This window comes from Musca domestica, unplaced genomic scaffold, assembly GCF_030504385.1.
Source record: "Musca domestica strain aabys unplaced genomic scaffold, Musca_domestica.polishedcontigs.V.1.1 33, whole genome shotgun sequence".
Lineage (NCBI taxonomy): Eukaryota > Metazoa > Arthropoda > Insecta > Diptera > Muscidae > Musca > Musca domestica.
The window spans coordinates 8,839,329-8,851,511 of NW_026712312.1; the positions used below are offsets into that span (position 1 = coordinate 8,839,329).

Below are 12,183 nucleotides of genomic sequence, written 5' to 3' on the forward strand. Positions count from 1 at the left end.
ATTGCTAACAGAGGCTAACTTTAAAATTGTACAAAATAACGAAAATACTAAATATCTAGTGTTTCCGTTATAAGGGGCTTTACCAAAAAATGGATCTGTTAGCCAGATATAAGTTTCCCATTATGACTTATATTTAGTTGCCCCTTATGATTTATTACTAGCTCCAAATATCAAATTTGAAACTATTTGGTAGTAAAATATTTGCTAAACTGTTCAATATAACAAATATCAGAAATTTTTATGTCAGAGAATTAAGTGTCCATTAGGAACTTTAACTAACAATTCCATTGGAAAATGTTTTGAAAATCATCAAAATGCCAAGTAGCAGTAGGTATCGTTTTATGGGGACCATAGAAAAACATGGACCTATAAATAGTTGGTATACCCTCCGCCATATATTACAGAGGGTATATATGTAATTTTATACGGCCAAAACAAAATAACGGCTGTAGATTCTAGGTCTCTTTGGTACGAAATCCGTTTCAGGACATTTAGAGTCCATTTAAAGGTGTCGGCCCGACTAATGTGCAAGATAACTCCGAAGAAAGCATCCGACTTGGTAATTACACTGTGTCAGAAAGTGCAAAGTGCTATAGTGAAATAACTGACTGACTGAGAATCAGAGCCCACTCGAAACGGCTAAAGGAAACGTGTACTACAACTGGAAAAAAATACTAAATTGTACTATATTTGGTACAATTTGGTATTGGGTGAACATATAGAGCTTGAAATCTAAAACTTGGTAGTAGGATCACTGTTCAATCGTAGCCTGAACATATGGCGATGTAACCTGGATATATTGAGGTATGTATTATTATTGTACGAAATGTAATGAATGGTACTATATTTAGTAATGGGTGAAGAAATGGACATAAAGTTCTGAAATTTGATATTTAATACTGTTGGTATCTGTAAATGAGATATGAAGTCGGTTTTGGAAATGTGTACTTTAACCGAACGAAAAGTATTAAATTTGGTATTGGGTGAAGGGATAGAGCTGGAATCCGGAAATTAAATATTGATGTCAGTGTTGGTATATGGGATTGGGATATGAAGGCAAGGAATAGAGCTGAAATAATGAAATTGGATATGGATGTCACTGTTGGTGTCTAAGGTTGGGAGAAGTAGCTGGCTTTGGATGTGCAAACTATAACTGTACTAAATGGGACTAGATTTGTTAATAGGGGAAATTATAGAGTGGAAATCCGCAAATTTTATATTAAGGCTGTTGATATCTGTGGTTGAAATATTGAGATTGTTTTGCAAATGCGTACGATAATAGTTCGAAATTTACTGAAAGGTACTATCTGAAATTTAATATTTAGATTACCGATGGTATCTGTGAGATTTGAGATTTGGCACTTGTTTTGGAAAAGCGTCCCATTTTTGTACTAAATTTGCTATTGGGTGAAGGAATAGCGGAGGAATCCTCAAATTTGAAATTGAGGTCTTTGTTGGGATCTGGAATGAAGATATGGAGGTTGATTTGGAAATGGTTACTAAATGTACTAAATAGTACTAAATTTGGTATTGGGTGAAGGAGTAGAGCTGAAATTTTGAAATTTATTTATATTGATGTCACTCAAAATTAAGTTGTGTATTCTGCTTAGACCTCAACAACATCCAAGCAAAATGTTAAATTGTGGCTTGAATTTTTATAAAAATTTAAAATGGAACGATGGAAAGAGTCCGACTCAACTTGTAAAAATATGACGTTACTTAACAACGTATATTAGATATGGGTAACTCTGTCCTTCCCGTTCAAATTTCCTATCCGTGCTGGTTCTACACCTTCTATGTTTGTTTTATCAATATATAATTGTACTGAAAAATCATACATGCGTGCTAAAAATTTCTGGTTTCGTGTAGAATAAAACAAACCGGAAAAGGCCTCAAGTCTCCAAACTAGATTTTTCGTATCTTTTGAGGCAAGTCAAATGAAAAACAAAAATATAACAGTTTACATTTATTATTTCAAATATGTTTTATACCCTCCATCTTGGAAAGGAGGGTATATTAACTTTGTCATTCCGTTTGTAACATCCCTAAATATTTGTCGTAGACCCCATAAAGTATATATATTCATAATCAGCATAAAATTCTAAGACGATTTAACGATTTCCGTCTGTCTGTCTGTCTGTCTGTTGAAATCACTGTACAGGCCACATTATTTGACGAGCGTCAAAATTTAGCAGAATAATTTGTATTGTGTCTAGGATAGTTGGTATTGAAAATGAGATATATCGGTCCACGCTTTGGTACAGCCCCCATATAACGGTACCTCCCGATATTCGGTATTTTGATGATTTTTGCCACATCTTTTACGGGTTTGTCTGAAAATTGATATTTGTCGGTCATAATGGGTTCTAGCTCCTGTGGCGAAACTTTGCACGTATAAGTCCACGTTTTGGTATAGCCCCTATATAACGGTACCTCTCGATATTCGGTATTTTGATGATTTTTGCCACATTTTTTTACGGGTTTGTCTGAAAGTTGGTATTTGTAGGTCAAAGTGGGTCCTATTTCGTGTGGGGAAACATTGTTTGTATAGGTCCACGCTTTGGTATAGCCTCCATATAACGGTATCTTCCGATATTCGGTATTTTGATCGTTTTTGTCATATTTTATCAAGGATTTGTCTAAAAATTGGAATTTATTGGTCATAATAGATTCTAGCTCCGTTGTCGAAATATTGCATGTATAGGTCCACGTTTTTGTATAGCTCTATATAGCGGTACCGCCCGATATTCGGTATTTGATATTTGATATTCTTTGCATATACGCACACGTGTCAATGCATAATTTGGTCGATGATTTCGTTGTTGTTTGTCTATTCTCCTAAATCACACATTAATCCATACAATTTTTGCTAATCGTTGAATATTTCTTATTTTAGGAAATTAAAAACATAATGTTATAGTTCCCAAAAATTCTATAGAAGGCATATGTTTCACTAAGGAATATGTTTCACTAATATACATACATATATACATGTTTGTAAGTCATATTTTTAAAGAAAAGATTCGGTCTCTCCTAAATATTTATTGTTTTAACAATACTGAAAATATATTGAATGAATGTAGGCATCCCCTTCAGATGCTCGAGTCAGTTTCCTTCGTTATTCGTTGAATCGATTTTTAGCACCAACAAATATGTTTTATTCCGAACACCTCTCATTACTGGTAATTGACAACAATCCTTTCGGAAAATCATTGCCAAGTAGGTCCGGCATCTGTTTCTTCGGAAACATGGATGGATATCTTACTTATTCTATATTTTGGAAGGCGTTACCAAATACCTTCAAATTTCATATTAGCTTCCTAATGGCCGTCGTCCTGACGGCCGCCTGTCTTTGGAGGATTCCTGTTTGCATATTATTTCAATGGAAAACAGCTGGCAATTTGACAATTTGGAAAAGTGGCAAAAAATTCTGCTAATTTGTGATGATTATGTCAATTTCCCAGCCATGATCGGCGAGAACAATAAAATCCGTTTGTCGGCATGATATGAATAAATTTTGCAATGCTTTGTCGGCTCGAGCAGAGAAAAACCCTTTCATTCATTCATTCATAACGGAGCGATTGGCATTTACATTGAATGTCGCTGCTGGTGATAAATGAAGTTACAACTCTTCTCTGAGCGGCACATCACTCACTCACTGAGCGACAGACTGAGTGTGACAACGTTTCCAGGATCTTGACTGTTGCCACACCTCATTAGGGCTGAATGACTTAAGGAAATATTTGCAAGATCCTTAATCACCCACACAGACACACGCGCACTGCATGCCTAAGCGCACACACATGCGCTCCTGGATTTTCGTATTCCACATCAAGGCTTTACCTAAGAAGGAACTTATCGTTGTGTGAGAGCGAGAGAGCTGGGTTTAGAACGGATATAGCTTTGCTAAAGTTCCTGTAGGAAATTTTCGCTCGTTTTCATTAATCCTAAGTCCGGAGGGGATTATTAAATCCCCCCGAACCCAGTTCGCGTCCATAGGCTTGATCAAAATAATCTTGATTAATTAAATCTGGACTTTATCAAATCGTGGTTTATGGGTATCGAACCGGCGATACACGGCGATGCGATGGCAGTTAGAAGCGTGGTAATCGCCAGTCTTTGGATTTTAGATATTCCAAAGATGTTGGGAGATCAGTTGAGGTCTTTGGATTTCTGTCGACCGTTCGAAAAAGTATGTCCAACACATTGTCCACCCTGGGTTTGACAATGGGTTTCTTTAAGCTATATGTGCTATTTGATCGCCGTTGAATAAGCGTGGATGGCTAATGAGTTTTCTTTCAGGGTTTGGATTATAGGAAATTTGGAATCAAGTTTAAGCAAATGCATAGCTGACTCTGGAACGCAACTGTACTTTTTTCTAGGTTTTTGGGTTCTACAGAGTTTGAGGTTGTTGATGACATAAAATATAGATGACATCATGTTATGAAGAGTAAAAATAGGGAATAATTTTAATTAGGAGAAGGTTCTAGATTGTTTGACTGAGTGCGTCTTTTGTAATTCTTTGGAAATTGAGGGATTGAATATGGAACATATTACCTATGTTTTTGAACAGCTATCATATATTTGAATAATACCTGAGAATTGACATTTTAGATTATCGACAGTGATATAATCCATATGGACCACGTTTTACGCATCCTCCATATAACAGCACGAATGGATTATAGGTCCCAAGTCACATTCACAGGGCAAAACACTGCTCGCACAATAGGTCAACATATACATATTTCCAATTTTGACAAACACCAACCAAATTACTATTACTTTGTTCCAGACCTGCAAGAATAAAAAAGTTTTTACTGCCGATTTTTTCCTTCATAATATCGAAGAAAATTGCAAAACTAGTAGATGTTTGCAGGTTCTGGAACAGACCAAACTTGTGAAAATTTTCTGATCATTATCTAGGGTTTTAAAAATTTCAATTGGAGGGGATGATAGTCGGCTAGTAAATTTGTGTTCATTTCAGACCAAAAATTTGTGTTCAGTTCAGATCTAAATTCGTTGGAATACACATGCATCATATTAGTCCGCTTCTCGAGAAATAAACCGTTCCTTGCTCTTAGTTATTTCGTTCCGGTTGTAACACTTCGAAATATACATTTCAGACCCCACAAAGTATATATATTCTTGATCAGCATAAAATTCTATGCCGATTTATCAATGTCCGTCTATCCGTCTGTGGAAATCACTCTAGCTTCCGAATGTAATGAAGTAAGTTGATAAAAATTTACTCATATGTGTATTATGTCTGCAGGACTTTTGGTATTGAAAATGGGCCATGTAGGTCCACATCTTCGTATAGTCCGCATATAACGGTACCTCTCGATATGCGGCCTTTTGATGATTTTAGCGAAATTGTTTCAAAATTAGTATCTGAAGTTCGAAATGGGTACTACAGCCTAAAACAGAAAATGCGGTACCCCCGATTTTCGGTATTTTGATGATTGTAGCGACATTATTTACCGGAATTATTTCAAATTTTGTATTTGAAGTTCGTAATGGATACTACAGCCTATGCCAGAAAATTGTCTGTACACCCTTATGACAAAAGTTGCGTATACAGGTCCACGTCATCGTATAGACTCTAATATACAGCTACATTCGGATTTTTAAGATTTTAACAGAATTTTTAATGGATTTTAATTTTTTGAAAAATGGCAAATTTGTACCAAATGGTGGAGGGTATTCAAAGTTCGGCCGGGCCGAACTTATAGCTTTTTTACTTGTTTTATGATCTTTGCACATTTTTTTACGGATTTGTCTAAAAATTTGTATTTGTAGTTCATAACATTTGTAAGACTCAGATATTCTTAAATGGATCCATTCACCCATTCCGTTCCAAGATATTATTTTTATTTTTTTATTTACTCAGAAAAAATACAAACCATTCTTTTTAATTCAATAAATACCCATCATTATTTTTTTGTTACTTTTTTAAAATTTCAGTAATGTACCCCTACTGACAGGTGACTCAAAAATTTGTTTAAAATTTTCCCTTTTCATACATAATTATTTTTCTGAAAAGGACTTTTTTCCTGTTTTAAGAATTAATGTAAAGATCAGAAGTGCCCTTTTTATGAATTTACAATTTGCCAAAAAGTGACTTTCTGCATTAAAAATGTTTGCGAATAAATGACGTCATGGCCCATTGAACTTGCATAGTATTATCCGATGATCATTTAAAAGATGGGCTTCTGCCCTGTTAGAGTTTAAACCCCAAGGGAAATTACGATTGGTCCATAATTGTGATCTGTACAACTACACAGAAAATTGGGAAAATGTTCAATTTGCGGTCCATTTTAAATAATTGCGAATATATCCAAAAACCATAGGCATTTATTCAGACCCAAACCCTAACTCGATGTTAATAGCGACCTGCGGAGTGATCAAAAATTAAATGGACAGAAGGATGGGCGGACACATACAGCAACTAAACGGCGAAAAAGGAATATCGATATATATCATTGTAATTCTAGGATCAATATTTTGAGATGTTACAAACTTTTTTGGAGGAATCAGTCATTATGGGGACAGGAGAAAGGTGATGTAAATCGAATCAACTTTTTCTATGGTTACACAAAATATACTAAAATTTAATTTATTTGGCAAAATATAACAAATAGAGCCAACAATTGTATATTTTTGCAAAAAAAAAAATTAAATGCATATTTTATTTAATTTTCTGCTAAGGAGAAAAAAATTAAAATCAGACACTAAAATAAAAAACCGACGGAACTTGAAATTTAAACGATGCATTTTAAAAATCGACACAATTTGGGATTTTCTTAGTTTATTAAGGCATCAGTTTGTATTTGGATTTGCTTCGAATTGAGTAGTTCTTATTTTCCAAACTCGAATAAATGTTATTTCCTCATGAGCAAAGAGATACCCAAAATTCCCAGTAATATCTTTAAAAATATTTATAATAAATCAAACGAAATCATATAATTTTCAAATTTTTTTCCATTGTATATTTTTGTATATAGTTCGTGTTTTTTCATTCTTCTTCTTCTTATCAAAAAGTAAAACTTAAAAATAATAATAATAAAAATAATAAAACTAAATGAAATTAAAATTAAAAAAAAAAACATAAAAATATTTTACAGATTTTGTTTGTTTGTTTCAAGACAAGCACAAGAAGTATCCAAAAAGACGATACTTTCGGTGTAAATTTGATATTTCCTGAAGAGTTGCGTTTCATCTTTTTCTTCTTGGTGGATTTATAAAAAAATAAATATTTTTTTGTTCCATTTGTTTGACGATTGTACTTTTGTTGTTTTTGTTTGGCGTAGAAAAGAGAAGAGACTTTTTGTTTCGTTGCATTTGAGAGTTTCGAGTTTCTTCGTTCTTCGTTACAACCAGGTACTTCAGAATAATTGAGGTAATCGAGTGTTGTTTTTTTGCGGGGGGATGAGGATGGGGAGAAGGAGTTGTAGCGTTTTTAACGCGTGCAAGCGCGTTTTGTTTCGTTTTTCTTTCGTTTTGCCTTTGAGGAACCTTGAAATTGGAAGCAGCATTTGGGCCAAGCCACCACATGCGATACTATTTCTCCTGACACCGCGTTGTGTCCTAATGTCGTTTGCCTCGCCGCCTAGTAGCCGTAGAGGTAGGGATACATTGGCACAAAGATGGCGGGTCCCAGCTGGCGTTCTTGTGGCATGTGGGTTTTCATGTGCTTTTTGAGGTGATCCCGGCGTCCGAATTTCTTGCCGCAGGCTGTACAGGGATAGGGCCTCAGACCGGTGTGGATGCGCTTGTGGCGTGTCAGTTCTTCGTTGCGGGTGAAGGTTTTGCCGCAGGTTTCCACGTCACATTTGAAGGGTCTTTCGCCGGTGTGGATGCGGATGTGTCCCTTGAGTTGGCCATTGTTGGAGAAGGCAACATCGCAGTGGGGGCACTTGAATTTCTTTGGTCGCTGTTTGCGGGCATTGACAGCCTTCAGATGGGCCTCCTCGGCCATAACACGGGCATATTCCTGCTCCATAATACTCAAGGCATAGGGATCCAAGGCATAGGCGGCAGCAGCAGCGGCGGCGGCCGAGGGTGAAGTGGTTGGGGCTACATTTGGTAATCCAGCTGCGGCGGCAGCGGCATAGTAAAGATCGCTGGCAGATGGAGGCATCATGTGCATGGCTGAAGCGGAATGCATTGGATTGTCCATGGAACCATAGATGTGAGAAGCGGAAGGAGCAGCAGCATAGTTCATGGATTGCGGCATCATGTTGTGCGATGTTGTGGTATTGGCCGACGGCGAGGAGGTCTCCATTTGAATGCTGTTGTTGAAGCTCTCGTCATAGGATTTGCTCGAGGAACTGCTGGACGAGGCACATTCGCGATCGCTTTCGTTGCCACTGAAGGACAGGTTTTCAGCTTTGATTAGAGTTGAGGTAGATGAGGCTGACATGTCTTCAGTGGAGGAGTTGTATTCCGATTTGACCAACGGCTGTTGGGCTGGCACTACTTCCTCTGGCGTCCGGTTGGTTTCTTCGCGGGACGGAATGCAATCCCAGGGACGGAATAGTCTGGAGTAGGTTTGTGGTGGGTGCATATTCAAGGTAGACATGTTGTTGGTTTTCGTATTTGTTTTTTGTTAATTAATTTAAAAAAGTTTGTAAAATTTTTTTTCGTATTTTTGTTTCGCTGTGTGCGTGTGTATCAGAAACACTTTCACTAATTTTCTTTTGTTTTTTTCCAATGATTAATTTTTTTGGTTTTTTCGTGAAAATCGTTTGTGAGATTCGTGTGTGTTCTCGTTAAGATCCGTGGTGGAACTGATTCACTCGATGCTCTGCGCACAGTATATAAACGGAGACTGTGAAGAGACAGCCGACAGGACTACCTACTTCGTTCATAGAGATGTTTGGTGTGTTATCCTCATGAGCGTGTGTGTGTCTGCTTGTTACCTAGGTGTTGTTGGTGTCTACACACTGGCATAGGCTTATTCACACACACACACACACTCTTACGCACAACATTACTCAATCACTTGGCTTAGGAAATTCCCTGTTAGCCAAAAGAAAATCGCCCTGATTCATATTGTCTATCCATCGGTGAGTGAATGTGCGTGCGCGTGTGTGTGTGTCGAAGTGACTGAGCACGAGATTGTGTTTGGCTTCATTCATGGATTTATTTACCACAAATCCATGGCATGGATTCGCCCGTTGTAGAGAGTGCGTCTGTGTATGTGTGGGAGAGTGCGTGTGTACGTGCGTTGGGCTATTAGAGAAAGCCCTTGTTTAGGGGTGTCTCTTCTTCTGTTTGGTTTTTTTTTGTTTTGCATGGAAGAGGATTTCAACAATGGCTTCCCACTTTTAACAGCAGACATCGCGGCATCATTGTGGCTGGCTGGATGGTTGGATGGATGGATAGCTGGCTAGCTGGATGTTTTCTTGTTGTAAAAGTCCTTGTTATGCTGTTGTTGTTGCTGTTTATCGTTCCGTTTTACTTCATTTGATGCAGGATTTTTATTCAATTCATTTAAAGCACAGTGGTTCAATTAAGTGCCAAAAGTAGGTACAATGTTTATTTTATAATTTTATTGAGAGGTACAATTGTAATTGGTAATTGAACATTTTATGTTAATTATACCATTGCATTTACCAAATTATGGATATTTCCAATTTGTTTTTGCGAAACAATCAATGGATAACTACATTTTGAGAAATTACCTGTGTTTCACAAAAATGTATGTTGCGCATTTTAAATGTTTATTTTGTAAAAAAAAAATAATAATCACCATTTATGATTACAATATTTTGTTAGATGTGAATGAGTCTTTAAAATATCGCAGTATTTAAATTTTACCAAATAAGAATAACATACTTAATTCTGATATAATATGTTATACACATACGAAGAGAAGGCAATTTACATTCAAATTTTTAAAAAAAATTGTCCTTCGAGAAGGGAGTGGTGCTAGGTACATATTCAAATGGATTTGAGAGTAGTATACTATTTTTGGAATCCTCTTAAAATACTACTAAATTTAAATAGCCTCACAATAAACTAATTTGTGGTCCTTAGCCAAATTTTTAGCTGAATAAGCCAAATTGTTTTTTTTAGGATTAGAAGTTGTGGGATATCTCTCATATAACGGCTTGGTGGCGAATTTTCAATTCTTAAAACTATATGTAATTCTGAAAACCCAAGCAAACAAGTAAAATAGTATCAGTCGGTTTTGTCGATAGATGTATACCCCCAGCCTTGACCTATGATTATTCAAACTGTTGACTGTTTATAGAGAAGGTCCCGAAGCTCTTGGCCAATGTCTGACCTAAGACTGATCTAAATATTACAACGTACCATATTTGGACTATATCGACTACTTCCTGTACTTGACATGAGATATGTGTAAATTTTTGGAAAATGCGGAAATATTCGTGAGGTAACAGAAATAGCGAACCGAAGTATTCCGTTGTCATACAAGTAAAAAAGTATCGGTCGGTTTTGCCTACAGATGTATACCCCCAGCCAATGTTCGATTATTTAAAAGTATTTTGACTTCTGTTATGATTATTTAAGCTCTTGACCTTCTATGGAGTGAGTTTTAAAAGAATGGACCAATATTGTCCATTTCGTATCGGACCTAAGTAATGTGATATAAATAAATACGATAAGAAAATCAGACATTTATATACAATTTATGGGAAATCAGAAATTCAATATTAATTTCAGGATTCTGGTTGAGAGACATAAATTTTAAATATTGAAAATTGTGTCCCTCTGTGGGTGGGGTACCAGAAGGGGTTCGCAGATATATAGCATCTTCACAACAGATCTTGTGTTCTCAAAAATGTTTGTATGAAATGTAAGGAGATGGATGGATGGCTTATATCGCTTCCTTTGAGCATTTAGTTTTCATAAATCTTGTATTCTATGTAGGGGAGGTACCAGAAGAAATTGTGCGATCTCTACATATTTATAACAGAGTTTGTGTTGATGGCAATATTAAGATTTATCAAGCCTGAATGGAATCGGTCGTTATTTTCGCGTTTTATAAACTTCATGGATATTCAAAATGTTGACCCTTTGTAGAGAAGGTACCAGAAGGAGTGGAACGATATATCTCATCTTCACACCAAACATCGGTCTAATAAATATATTGTGAAGTGTGTAATTTGAAGAGAACCGTTTGCTTATTTCGAATTTTATGATCGTTTTGGCTATTCTAAACCATAACCCTTTGTGGGGGAGGTACCAGAAGTAGTGGACCGACATATTCCATCTTCACACCAGACCTTGGGTTAATAAAAGTATTGTGATGTGTGTCATTTGAAGACAATCGGACACTTAAATCACATTTTATAAAAGTTTTAATTATTCAAAATGTTGACCGTTTACGAGTAAGAGTGGACCGATTTTGTTGATTTTCACACCTGACCTAGGGTGTACACCTGTGAATATTAGGATGTACAAAATCGGATTATCCTTTCTCTTTCTGTGCAGTAAATTATTTTCCTTGAAAAGTTTAGTACCATTTTTGAACTTTTTGAAACCTTAAAGTTCGAAGAATTCTAGCTCACCCGTTTATAAAATAATGCACAATTTTGAAATGAAATTTGACCCAACCAATGTGCTGCTTAGTACCAATTCCACTTTAAAGACCCAATTCTTGCTGTACGCTTTCATAAGCAAAAAGTACAATTTCAGCATTGATTTTTACCGAACATTTTAACTTCATCAGTCAAATTTTGATAACTTTAGTTCTAAACAAATTTAAAAGAGATTTAAAGTTCGTACTGATTGAGGTTTTTTTTACCCTTCACCAGTCAAGGTTTGAGTTATGGCCACATTGGTTATCCTCAAATTATCTACAATTTGGAGGTCACGTTATATGGCGGCTGAACTTATATTGACTATTTTTGACTGGAGTTATTCTACCCACAAAAGCCGAAATATCGAAATACAGCTGATTTGTTTAGACATTGCGTCAGAAAATCAGGAGGTAACGTAATATAGATACTGTATCTAAAAGTGGATTGATATACCAAACATTCTAGGAATACCTTGCACCAATGCTGACCTTGGTGGAAAATTTAAAAATTCTAGCTCTATAAGAATACAATTTGAACTCTGAGGACGACCTTCCCAAAACACCGAAAAAATTCAACTTTAAGGTTATGGCCGTTTCGTTTGGGCGTTGATTTTTATTTAAGATTTAGT

At 36.1% G+C, this 12,183-nt stretch overlaps 1 protein-coding gene across 1 annotated transcript; it reads right to left on the reverse strand.

Annotated features, from left to right (window-relative positions):
• Positions 1 to 6,966: 6,966 nt before the first annotated feature.
• Positions 6,967 to 8,802, reverse strand: LOC101901556 (zinc finger protein 697). The gene has a single exon (XM_005175574.4). It carries the CDS (start codon positions 8,582 to 8,584, stop codon positions 7,613 to 7,615), a length of 972 nt encoding a protein of 323 aa, XP_005175631.1. The 5' UTR covers positions 8,585 to 8,802; the 3' UTR covers positions 6,967 to 7,612.
• Between the last annotated feature and the right edge of the window lie 3,381 nt (positions 8,803 to 12,183).